At 49.2% G+C, this 11,430-nt stretch overlaps 1 protein-coding gene across 7 annotated transcripts in view; it reads left to right on the top strand.

The window, feature by feature from the left end:
- Window positions 1-58: 58 nt before the first annotated feature.
- CCNDBP1 (cyclin D1 binding protein 1) overlaps window positions 59-11,430 on the top strand; it is a 78,742-nt gene continuing 67,370 nt past the window's right edge. For 4 of the 7 annotated variants that reach the window (XR_012641716.1, XR_012641719.1, XR_012641718.1 and 1 more), the window contains exons 1-12: window positions 59-215; window positions 360-419; window positions 994-1,073; window positions 1,750-1,831; window positions 2,013-2,109; window positions 2,486-2,559; window positions 2,884-2,960; window positions 4,278-4,531; window positions 4,928-4,988; window positions 7,561-7,607; window positions 8,953-9,099; window positions 9,842-9,993. Coding sequence is in view for 3 of the 7 variants with exons in the window: in XM_074969730.1 (XP_074825831.1) it covers window positions 74-215; window positions 360-419; window positions 994-1,073; window positions 1,750-1,831; window positions 2,013-2,109; window positions 2,486-2,559; window positions 2,884-2,960; window positions 4,278-4,531; window positions 4,928-4,988; window positions 7,561-7,607; window positions 8,953-9,061 (1,083 nt within the window). In the remaining 4 variants the exon portion in view is untranslated. The other 3 variants (XM_074969730.1, XM_074969728.1, XM_074969727.1) reach the window with 3 other exon arrangements.

Here is an 11,430-nt window from a genome sequence, read left to right as displayed (position 1 = left end):
TTTAACGCTGCGCCGCGCGCCCCTGGGAGCGGCCGGCGAGCGAGGGCGGCGCCTTCCGGCGCGGCTCGTGAGCATGCGCAGATCGCTCGAGCGGGCGCCGCGGGGAGTGCGTGCGAGGGAGCGGATGGAGCGCGAGCCTGGGGCTGCGGGGCCCGCGCCGGCGCCGCTGCGGCACCTCCGCGAAGCGCTGCGGACGGCGCTGGCCCGGATCCGAGGTGCGGCCGCGCTCAGGGGCGGCGGGAGGGGAGCCTCTGGGCCGGGCCTGGCGGCGCCGGGGGACCCGCGGCGGGGTGGGGCGCCGTAGTCCGGGAGGCGGGCGGGGCGGCCCCTTCTGAGCTGCTGCGCTGGTGTCTTTGCAGAAGGGGAGTCGCGGGAGAGCAGCGAGACCTTCGAGCAGCAGCGCTTCTGGGACACGCTAGGTAAGGGCCCGCCTGGGCCTGGGCGGGCTGGCGCCGAGGGGAGGGCTCTGTAGCGGGGACAGATGCCAGGGGCTGGGCTCGAACCTAGGAGCTCTGGAACCAAATGCAGGAGCGTCGGGTTCTGCGCTGTATTCGTTGCTTGCTGAACGATATTTTCCCCATTCTACAGTCTGGTCTCATAACTCACTATTTTCACAGTCTTCATTCCTTTGCTGGGTAGGTCATTTTCTTCCTTACTAGGAAATATATTATTTTCTTAACTAACGTTAAACTAACTTTAATTTTCAATTTCATAAGTATCCTTACAAACATTTTAGAGTTTCTTGCCCCTTCCTGTCAAGCAGCTGGTCCCACTGGAGACATGACGTTGGGCTAGATGGACCTTCGTCTGATCAGTTCAACAGTTTGTGTTCCTCTGAATTGCTGCCATCTCTTTCCTTAAGCTGAGTTTCCTAACTGGGAACTGATGTCGGCTTTATCTAACAGATGGGGCAGATGGAGGGAAAGGGGCTGGTATTGCCCCCTTTGACTGAGACAGTGCCTAATGTCCTGACTCCATTGAATTGTTCCTTAGGTCAGACGTTCAAAGCGACATCCCAGGAAGCTACGAAGTTGAGTCTGGCATTCTCGCGGCCTCCACTGCCTTCTGCAGAGGTGAGTGCATGCCCCATGTCAAGGAAAATCTCAAGGTTTCTCCCACATTGCAATCCCTTTCTGCGTCTTGCTCCCTTGAACTAGGACAAAGTTAGTTTGGGTTAAAAAATAAAACAAATGGTTCTTCTCATTGACGTTTATGGGATGTAACTGCACCCTTTCGCTCTTCTTTAGAACGGCACATGGCTTCCCAGTCTTGTTGCATAGAGAATTGTCAGAGCTGAGGGAACGGCTCATTGGCTGTGGAAGGTTTCAACCCAAGTGTTTATGGGAAAAGAGCCACATAGTTCAAGATAATAGTACGAGCTCTTCTTCCCCCCCCCCCCCACCCCCCCAGCTTGACAGTACCAGTTTACCAATATGCGAATGCCTTGGGGTGGGGAGAATGCTATCTGATGCGTAGAGCATGGTGTGGCATTAGACAGCTGAGCACCAGACACGGCCTTACTCTGTTGTTATGTTTCAAAATAATTCTAAGTGTGTTGGACTGTGGTCCTTCACCTTCTTCCCATGTTACCCCCAGCTGGCTTTTTGCCACTCCTCTCCACTTGAGAGTCCCTAGCTGAGAACAACAGTGTGTAAGAAGGTGGTCTGCCTTCAGATGGAGCTGGTGCATTTTAATGGGATTGCAGTGTCACCCCTTTCATTCCTGATTCTTTTTGTCCACTGTTCTCAGGACTGTCAGAAACTGAGTGAAGGCGTCCAGAATGCTGTCCTAGCAGCTGCCACAGTGTATTACTGGCTTCCCAAGGGCCAAGGTGAGGCAGCGAGAGCAGGTTTGTGCCAATTCTCCTTCCCCTCAGAAGGGGGGTGTGTGTGTGTGTGTGAGTGAGAGAGAGTAGGAGCACCTACCTGTTTGACCTTGTCTGTGTTTGGAGAGGGGCTGGCTTTCACTGTGATAGTGTCAGGCTGCATCATTCCTTGCTCAATCTCATCTAGGTACCACTCTGCGGAAGATGGTGCGAGATGCGACTGCCGAGGTAGTGGAAGGAATGATCCAGCTCACAGACGTGATTCTCAGTAGTCCACTGCAGAGGTAATACTGATCGAGCAGTACCCCCATTAAATGTTGATAGGTTAAGTAGATGGGGAAAGAAAATGAAAGCCCTGTGCACACCTTCTCATCCCAAAACAGTAACCAACTGTAAATATGACCCCCTGCACAGAGGGTTGAATGTAGCTCTGCATGTGGCAGGGAGGGGAGGCCTGGGAGAGGTAGGACTCTTGTGAAGGAGGTGGGGGGAATATTTGTGTTGCTGGGTAACTTGTGCAATTTGGAGTAGGTTGTTCTCAGCACAGATTCTTGGCCTGATTCTTGGAGCTCCATATTTCCTGCCTCTTGCTAAGTGCAGGGTATCCCCTTGTCAATGTTTATAGGTCCCAGCACCCTGAGGGACTCTCTTCTTTTTCAGTTTGTCTCAGGAGCAGCTTATATCAACTGGTAGCATATGGGAGGCATGTGAGCAGATTTCCCATCTGCCACAAGGTGAGCGACACGGATGCAAGGAGTGCAGAGCTCTGCACTCCCAACCGGAGTGGGGGATATGGGCTTCAGAAATCGACAGTCCCTGAACCTACTAAAGGGGAACACTGCAGCTGGTATCTTGGAGCCTAGCTCCTACAGCAGAAATGATGCCATTCCTAGAGCCATTACATGCTCAGGAGCCAGGTGGGGTCACCTGCATGGTGACCCTGGAGTTCTGTGGCGGTGACTGATCCAGTGACCTAGAGGAGTATGGTGGATGCTGGGTAGCTGGTAACATCTGTACAGTCGCCTTTCATCCTTCTCTCTTTTGACTTCTGTGTGCAGATAACCATGCAGCAGTCTTGTCAGCCATGGCCGCCTATCTGGGTGTGGTCAGGGATGCGGTGGAGGAGATGGAGCAGGTGAGGAAGTCCCTTTATTTTTGCTGGGGACAGAGCCAACTGTTGCGGGGGGGTGGTGGTCCTGCAGTGATGCTGTAATGAAACAGAAATGTGGTTTTCTACTGTGGTGAATTGGGAATTCTCTGAAATATTTTTATGACTGATATGCATGGCAATGACTTTCTTGGTTATTGATTGTTACCCAGTGTGACAAAGGGTTAAACTGCTCCTGAAGCAAAGCAGATGTGTGTGTCACCTAACTGTCTGGCGTGGTATGACTAGGTTTTAAAGACTGGCTGTAACAGACCCATATCAATGGAGGGTCTGGAAGGATAATGGGAACCCCAAGGGCTGAACAATTGACACCTATCCATGGGAAACCCCACCAGCGGTAATATGTAAACTCAGCATGGTTTGCAGGAGGAAGACAGAAGTGACAGGAGACTAGGATAAGAACTTGCTCGTGCGGGGTATAAGACCTCTCACCTGGGACTCACACAAAGAGAGAGAGAAAGAAAAAGGAAACCAAGATGGTTCCTATAGAGAGCTTTGTCCAGTGTGGACTGTGTTCACTTTTGCTGCTTTATGTAATCTAAGGACTTCCTGATGCTGTGTTTCAATTGACTAAAAGCCATACTCTGTTTTGAAAAGGTTGCCTGGTGTCACTGCAAATACTTGCATAGTGCGTGGATCTTTGAAGGGGGTAAAAAGTCTTTGGACAGGAGTCTGTTGCAGTGGAACTTGCTGGGCAGAGCTCACGTTGTGAAACTGGAATGTTGGAGCCCAGAGGCTCAGTCTCAGGAGTGTTGAGGCTATGTGGCCTACCCCTGTGGACAGGAAGGACCCCCCTAAGGGTCTGGCATTCTGAAGGAATACCTACAAGGGACTGTTTAAAAGCTGGGGCGTAGCACAGATCCTGTAAATCCGTGACATTTATCCAGGTTGTCATAGCTCCTATATCTTGATTCTGACCCAAAACAGTGTCATGCAATCCGTGGATCTTGTTGAGTGTCCAAACCTCAGCCTAGTTCCACTACTTAATATGTGGCTTCTGTGAAGCCAGTTCCTTATTTTGTCTTTGCATGGCTTAGTTTGCTGGTGTAGGGTTAGAGCGGGGACTGCCTGCTAGGCTGTTGCTGATCAGTGGCCTGGTGTGCCTGAGGGGTTGATTTTTAAGCTAATTCCCAAAGGAGAAAAGGTCTCAGGTGTCCGACTCCAATCCTGAAGACATTGCCCTGCAAACTACTTGAGCAGGCTCTAGCTAGTACTCACCTCTTTCCTCAGGGGCACTATGGGGACAGGTGGTGGGCTCTTGCTTTCCAATATATGTGTTCTCAGGCTCAGAGGGAAGATCAGGACCCCTACAGTGACATCATGGAGGATGAGGAGCTGGGCTCTCGGGGCAATAGGGACACGTACTGGTCTGAGGCTGACCGGAAGCTACTTAGTCCCTGCATGGGGCTGATGAAGGCCTCCAAAGCCTGCCTGAAGAAGCTCTTGGGTGCAGTGAAGCTTCACGGCAAAGCAGACACCCCAGAACAAGTGGCTCAGCTAGATGACCTTGCAGACATCACCAATGAGATCAGCCCGAGGTGAGTCAGTCTCTTTCCCCTCTCAATGTTACCTGTGCTAGGGCAGTCCTTGTAGGCCGGCTAGGTCAGGGAACTGCATTATGCAAGGGTTTCCCTCTGCACTCATGATGGGAGTGGGGCCTTTGTGAGACTGGGGCCCTGGAATAGTCTGTAAGAGAGTTGCTGTGACTAGGCCAGGGATAGTTGTGATGGGGGATGGGTGGTCACGAGGATTGGGACAGAAAAGAGATGTATTTGTTAGATACAGCTGATGTTGGTTTCCTGCTGAGCTGTTCAGAGCCTGACTCGCTCCCACAGTTAACGTGTTTGGTGGGAGGCATAGCCTTTGCCCATCCATTGGTTGGGCTGACTGCTCAGCTCCCTCTCTCATACTGAAACCTCTGTCTTCTGCCCTAGTGTTGATGAGCTGGCACTAAGCATGTATCCGCCCATGAACCAGCTGTCTGTGCGACTCAATGTAAGTACCTACCACTCCCCAGCTCATGAGCAAAGGGCATCAGCCTGGCTCCTGCAGGGAACAGAGAAAATAAAAGTGGGAGCTAGTGTTTCTAAGGGCAGTTGGTAATCGGCCCCGGCCCAGTGGCAAGTTTTTGAGTTTGAAGACTGCCTGTTTTTTGTTGGGTCACACCCACTTGGCTTCCAGAGTAAGCTTCTCCGTGCGGTTCTCTTCGTTCTCTCGCAGGGTCTTGAGCCCACCAGGAAGGAGAGAGTACATGGAGAGGGTACATGGTCTGTGCTGATACAGTACAGACCTGTTTACGCACAAATCTGCTTAACGCACGGTAGCGCCATGCTTCCCAGTGCTACCTATTTAACACGTGAGACTCGTTAACACGCAGAACTTGATATGTAGCACTACAGATTTGCTCACTAACTCACTGACATAGAAATTGACAGGAAGTGCGGAGTGGAATTATTGTATATATTATTGTATGTCTTTACCGATATTGGTAAAGACGTATCACGCACGCTTAGTCATTGTCACGTTAGAGAGATGTATAATATATACAGTCAGTGTTCCTACACTGTAGAAGAAAAGCTAGCTGCAACAGATCGAGTAAATAGCGGAGAAACCCAGGCCAAGGTTTCAAAAGCTATTGGGATGGCCGAATCTACTCCGAGGATGGCTAAAAAAAGAATCTAAACTGGACGGCTTTGTACAACATATCGATTCTGCCGCGGGGCTTAGGCGAAAACGTGTGCGATGTTCAGCAAAACCCACAGTAGACACAGCCGTGCGCACAGGGTTTGCTCAGGAAAGGCTGAAAGGAACGCCACTCAGTGGGCCGAATCTTCAAGCCCAAGCGAAAAAATTTGGAAATTTAACGGGGCATGAATCATTCCAAGCCAGCAAGCGGTATATAAGTCGTTTTAAAAAGCATCATGGCATAGCGCAGGTATTGATTTCTGGAGAGAGCTGATCAGCCGATGAATTAGCTGCGAACACGTTTCCTACCAAGTTAAAATCTGTTTTACAAAATGAAGACTACCACAACGAACAACTTTATAATTGTGATGAAACAGCTTTATTTGCAAAACTGCTACCAGATAAGACTTTAGCCTTTAATTACGAGACAGAAAACAGCCGGATTTAAAAAGATAAGATCGTGTGACTTTTTTTTTTTGTAGTAATAAGACAGGCAGCTATAAGCTTGCCCCTCTTCTAGTTGGCCGCGTTCATAACTCTCGCTGCTTTAATCACCTCAGTAGAGCCAAACTGTCAGTAGTATATGCTAACAGCGAAAATGCTTGGATGATGAGACTCATTTTCGACGACTGGTTCCACAACAGCTTTGTTCCAGCTGTTCGTAAGCATCTGCGGTCGAAGAAACTCGAAGCCAAAGCACTTTTGCTACTTGACAGTTGTCTGGCCCATCCTCCGGCCAAATCACTGGTATCGAGTGATGGAAAAATTCGAGTGCTATACCTACCGTTCAACACAACATCAAAAAGTCAATCTTTAGACCAGGGTATTATTCAGTATTTTTAAAAACAATTATTGACGGGAGCTGATTTCGGCGATCGTGTCATGCACGTCTTCAGGCATTTCTGAATTCCTGAAACAGATAAACATGAAGGAAATTATTTATTTAGTTAAAGCTTGGGACGGAGTAAAACAAAAGTCCATTGAAAATTGCTGTATGAAGGCTCTTGGTGATGCCTTTTCTGTCAAAGACGGCTCAGACTTGGAAAACTCCAGCAGTGGCACTGATTCAGAGCCAGACTCTGAAGGATTTTCGGAAGACGATGTCCTACAAACACGCACGCAGACAAAAGAGGATAAAGGTAAACTTCTCTTTCAAATGACAAGATTTTAGTTTGGATATGTCGCTGGAAATCATTACCGAATGGCTGGAGATGGATGAAGATTGCCCGACTTCAGAACTTCTGTCTGAGGAAGAAATATTAACAGCCTGCAAGGCTACGTCGGACCGCGAAAGTGATGGCGAGGATGTCGTTGAAAAGGTCAATTTTGCCCACAGAAGCCCTTAGTGCTGTTGTAAGATTTATGGAGGAGCAAAATGCGGAAAATATCAAAATCATTCATCTGTGGCGAATGACAGACTTCATAAGAAGCAGAAAATAACGGCATTTTTTTTCTAAGTGAATCAGACACTTTTTTTCAGCATGGCTCTCTTAACCCGCGGTCTGTTAACACGCGGTCGTGACAGCTTGACTCCTGACATCCACGTGTAAACGGGTCTGTACTGTACTGCCATCTTGTCATAGCTGTGTGACCCCTAGAGGTGTCTGGGTGCCACTGCCCAAGGGAGCAGAGACCCAGAGCTGCCTCTGTGGTTGGGAATAGTTCCTCCTCCATGGCAGCGCTAGGCTGGGGGTAGCTCCCCACAACAGCTTTAGGTGGTCACCTCGCTTGCTGGGTTTAGAGTTGTCTCTTCCTCCCCCCGGCTATGCTAGGATGCCTCCTATGATAGAGGATTCCTGCATGTGTCCTTGACTCCCCACAGCAGTGCTGGGACCATGCTTGCCACATTGGCTCAATCGTTTTCCCTTTTGCTTCCTTTTAGGCTGCCAAACTGGCCTCTGTATTAAAGAAAGTCCTAGAAATTACAAAGTGAGTATGGCCTTTGGGCCTTCCTGAGCTCAGAGTGTTTCTGGAGGGGAGGGGGCGAGAGGTTGCCCTCTTTCTGGATGTTGTTAGAGAAGCTGTGCCAGACGTGACCAGCCTGGGCTCCTCAGAAGGCTTGTGGAGAGCCAGTGTGAACCTTTGGGAATTACCCTGATTGCCCCAAAGGGAGTGATGGCTGTGGGGAGAGAGGATATGGGGGTTTCACAGAGTCGAGGACCAGAAGGGGCCATTGTGATCATCTAGTTTGATGTCCTGTGTAACACTGGCCAGAGATCTGCCCCACAATAATTCCTTTTGAACTAGACCATATCCTTAAAACAAAAATCAACCGGGATGGAGACTCCACCACAGCCCTGGATAAATTGTTCCAATGGTTAATTATCCCCACTGTTAAAAACTTACACCATATTTCCAGACTGAGTTTGTCTGGCTTCAACATCCAACCATTGGCTCATGTTATACCTTTACTAGACTGAAGAGCCCCTTATTAAATATTTGCTCCCCATGTAGGTGCTTATAGACTAATCAAGTCACCCATTTACCTTCTGTTCGGTAAGCTAAAAACACTCAAGGAGCTCAGTCAGTATGAGGCATGTTTTCTAATCCTTTAGTCATTTTCTTGGCTTTTCTCTGAACCTTGCCCAATTTATCAACATCCTTATTGAATTGTGGATACAAAGTGTGGCAGAGACCCCTCCCTGTAGGGGGTGGGGATGCAGGGCACTGGATGGGCAGGCGGTTACAGAAATTGCTGGGAATTAGTGAGGAGTGGACATAGCGAGGGTAGAGATGACAGATTTGTCTCCCTTACTTTCCCCTGCCGCCACACACACACAGACCAGCATGCAGCAAAGAATCATAGAACTGGAAGGGACCTCAAGAGGTCATCTAGTCCAGTCCCTGCACTCATGGCAGGACTAAGTGTTATCTAGACCATCCCTGGCAGGTGTTTGTCTAACCTGCTCTTAAAAATCTCCAGTGATAGAGATTCCACAACCTTCCTAAGCAATTTATTCTAGTGCTTAACCACCCTGATAGTTAGGAATTTTTTCCTAATGTCCAACCTAAACCTGCCAGACTGGTGAGGCAAAGGGTGGTGGTGTATCTAGGGTGTTGTCCAGAGACCACTCCCTGCTGGGGGTAGGCAGGAGGTACAGATAACTCCCGCCCTGACAAGGGCACTCTGAGGCTGCAGAGACCTTTCCTTTATAACCCTGTAGTAGTCTAGCTCTTTGTGACATGGTCCTGTGGTACTTGGCACTCTGTAGTTTGGAGGTGCCTAGATATACAGTACCTCAAAGTCATTCTAATGCCTCTCCCTTTCCTGCAGGGCAAGCCATGTGTGTCCCCCATCGGAGGAAGGCTGGGTTCAGTTTCTCACTGGTGCAGTAGATCACAACATGGACAAAATTAAGGACTTCACACAGAGTGAACTTTAATGCTTCTGCAGTTGGGGTCTCTAACAGCTGCCTTTCTGGTGCGTCTGGTCATTCCCTGAACACGGGGAGAATGATGGGGTTGACGTTTGAGGGAAGAGCTTTTCCAATCTGGAAGAAGTTTGCAAATGCAAAGTGTGACTTGCTGGTCTCCTCTGGCAACTGCCAACACTGCCACCCTTGATTTGTTTCCTGGGACAATGAGAAGCTGCATCTTGTTGTTGTGAATATGCCTTGTCCCCTTTGACTTGGCTCTAGGGCTGCCCTATAGGGCAGAAAGGGCAATAAAATGTCACTAGGTTCACATGGTGGCTTTGTTTTGTGGAGGGGGAAGGGTTTTGCTACCTTCATGAGGCTGGACTGGACCCATGAAGGGTACATTTTCTCCTGGCAGCCTGAGAATGTATGGAGTGATGCCCTCACTTCCCTCTGAATTATGGGAAAGGAATAAAGGAATTTGCTCCCTTCCAGTGAGGATGCAGTGGAAACTGTTATCTGCTAGTTCAACAACTCTGTGGGCACCAGAGTGCAGTTCTAGGGAGATGCAGCGTCTTCCCCTTAAAATGCCAGGCTGATACTCTTTTCTCCTTGATAGCTGAGGCACCCTGATGCCACGGGGATGGGCATAGTATAGTGAGAAATCAGTGCCTAGTTGGGATGGTTTTGCCTGGACGCAGGGGATGTTGGGCTAGGTGGGCATTAGGCTGAGAATGTAATAAGACAACATTTAACATGGCTTAAATGTGACTTTAATTAGAATGAATGTTGCTGACTCCTGTGCAGCTCCACCATCCAGCATAAACTCCCCTCCCTGGAGAGAACCCACCTTGGGACCAGGGCTCAGGATAGTAGCACCTGCTGTACGCTGGGATCTAGCAGCCACAGTGCTGATGCTTCTGTAGCCCTTCAGATTCTGACTGCAGTCAAGATGCACGGTGAGTCTTCTGGGCCCTGTCTGGGTGGGGTGAAGGGATGGTAAGCGCAGCATGCTGCCGGGCTGTACAGAGCCCAGTCTGCTACGCAAGAGAAAGCAATGCAATTATTTGCTTTGTTCATAGTTCTCAGGGGCTGGAGATGCATCTGACAGGCACCAAATATGGAGTCAGAAGAAAGGGTCAAAGTTCTGATACCGTAGCATTGGGGAAGTACTGGGGGAAGCTAAGGCAAAGGGAGTGAAAACTCTCAAAGGATGTACCTGTAACCTGTCCCCCACTCCTTGGGATCCCCCATTCATATTTGGGGATTATCTGCAAAGCCAGCGATAGATGTTTAGTAAAAACCTTCTGGAAAAAGAGCAAGAGGAGAATGACTGCACCTCATGCTCTAGGAGGGTCCTATGGTTTTCTGAACTGCCTGGGGCTGTGTGAAGACCTCTTACAAGAGCAAATCAGCCCAATAAAGACATGGACACTTATAAAGAGCTCAGCCATGTTTTGCTTTCTTCCTCTGTATCCTTCTCCTTCGGTTGAACTTGGGATGAAACTGGTTACAGGGGCCCCTGAAGAGCTGGAAAATCTGGCAGCTGGGCCAAGGGAACTGCCACCAGTAGAGCTAAGACCACTGTGTCTCGTACATGTGTTTATGTAGTTAAACTACACCCCAATGAGTGTAGCACTGTGTGAGACAACTTAATACCCAGCCATGTGGGGGGGAGAGCCGCTTGCACTCCAAGGGATGAGAGCTTTCTGCAAACGAAGGAAGTAGACTAGTCTCTTACCCCAGCAGAGAAGCAGGGGGGATTTGCTATACTGCTGGGCATTGCTTTCTCGCATGCGCGCGCGCGTGTACACACACACCCCCCTACGCCTCTGAGCGATGGCTTGAAATGTCCCTGTCAGCATTACTTACAAGCCTTGGCTGAACAAACAGTTAACTCAGTTGACCAAGCAGCTGGAACGTACTCCCTGTCCCATGCTGAGAAACAGCTCCTTCCCGTTCCTCAGGGAGAACATGCACAGCTTAATGCAGTAAATATCTCCTCCATGTTTTGTTGATGTGTATCTGTTTCATCTCCATGCCCCCGGTGATGCTTTAGTGTTACCGTTATGTGGTTCCTCTTCCACTGCTCTGTCAGCGGGCTGAGGCTTTTCCCAAATGCCATGTGTGGAGTTTGTCTTTCTGTATTAAACATTTGTTGCAATTTTTCTTCCTTGGTTTTTCTCTTTCCTGTGATATTAGTGGAATCCAAGGCATCAATTCTTAGTAAAAAAACAGATGATGGACTTTCAGCTATAGTGGCTTCTGCTGGTCTTCCCCACCCTGCTTTGTGAGTAATGCCAGCCTTGTAGCCAGTTCACCCTTGGGGGCTATAAAGAAATAATAAATGCAGCCTGTCTTCAGTGCAGTTGGCTCTAGCTCTGGGTCATGCCTAT

This window comes from Natator depressus, chromosome 13, assembly GCF_965152275.1.
Source record: "Natator depressus isolate rNatDep1 chromosome 13, rNatDep2.hap1, whole genome shotgun sequence".
In the NCBI taxonomy this organism is placed as follows: Eukaryota; Metazoa; Chordata; order Testudines; family Cheloniidae; genus Natator; species Natator depressus.
The sequence above is the reverse complement of the archived record's forward strand: the minus strand, read 5'-3'. Positions and strand labels throughout refer to the sequence as shown.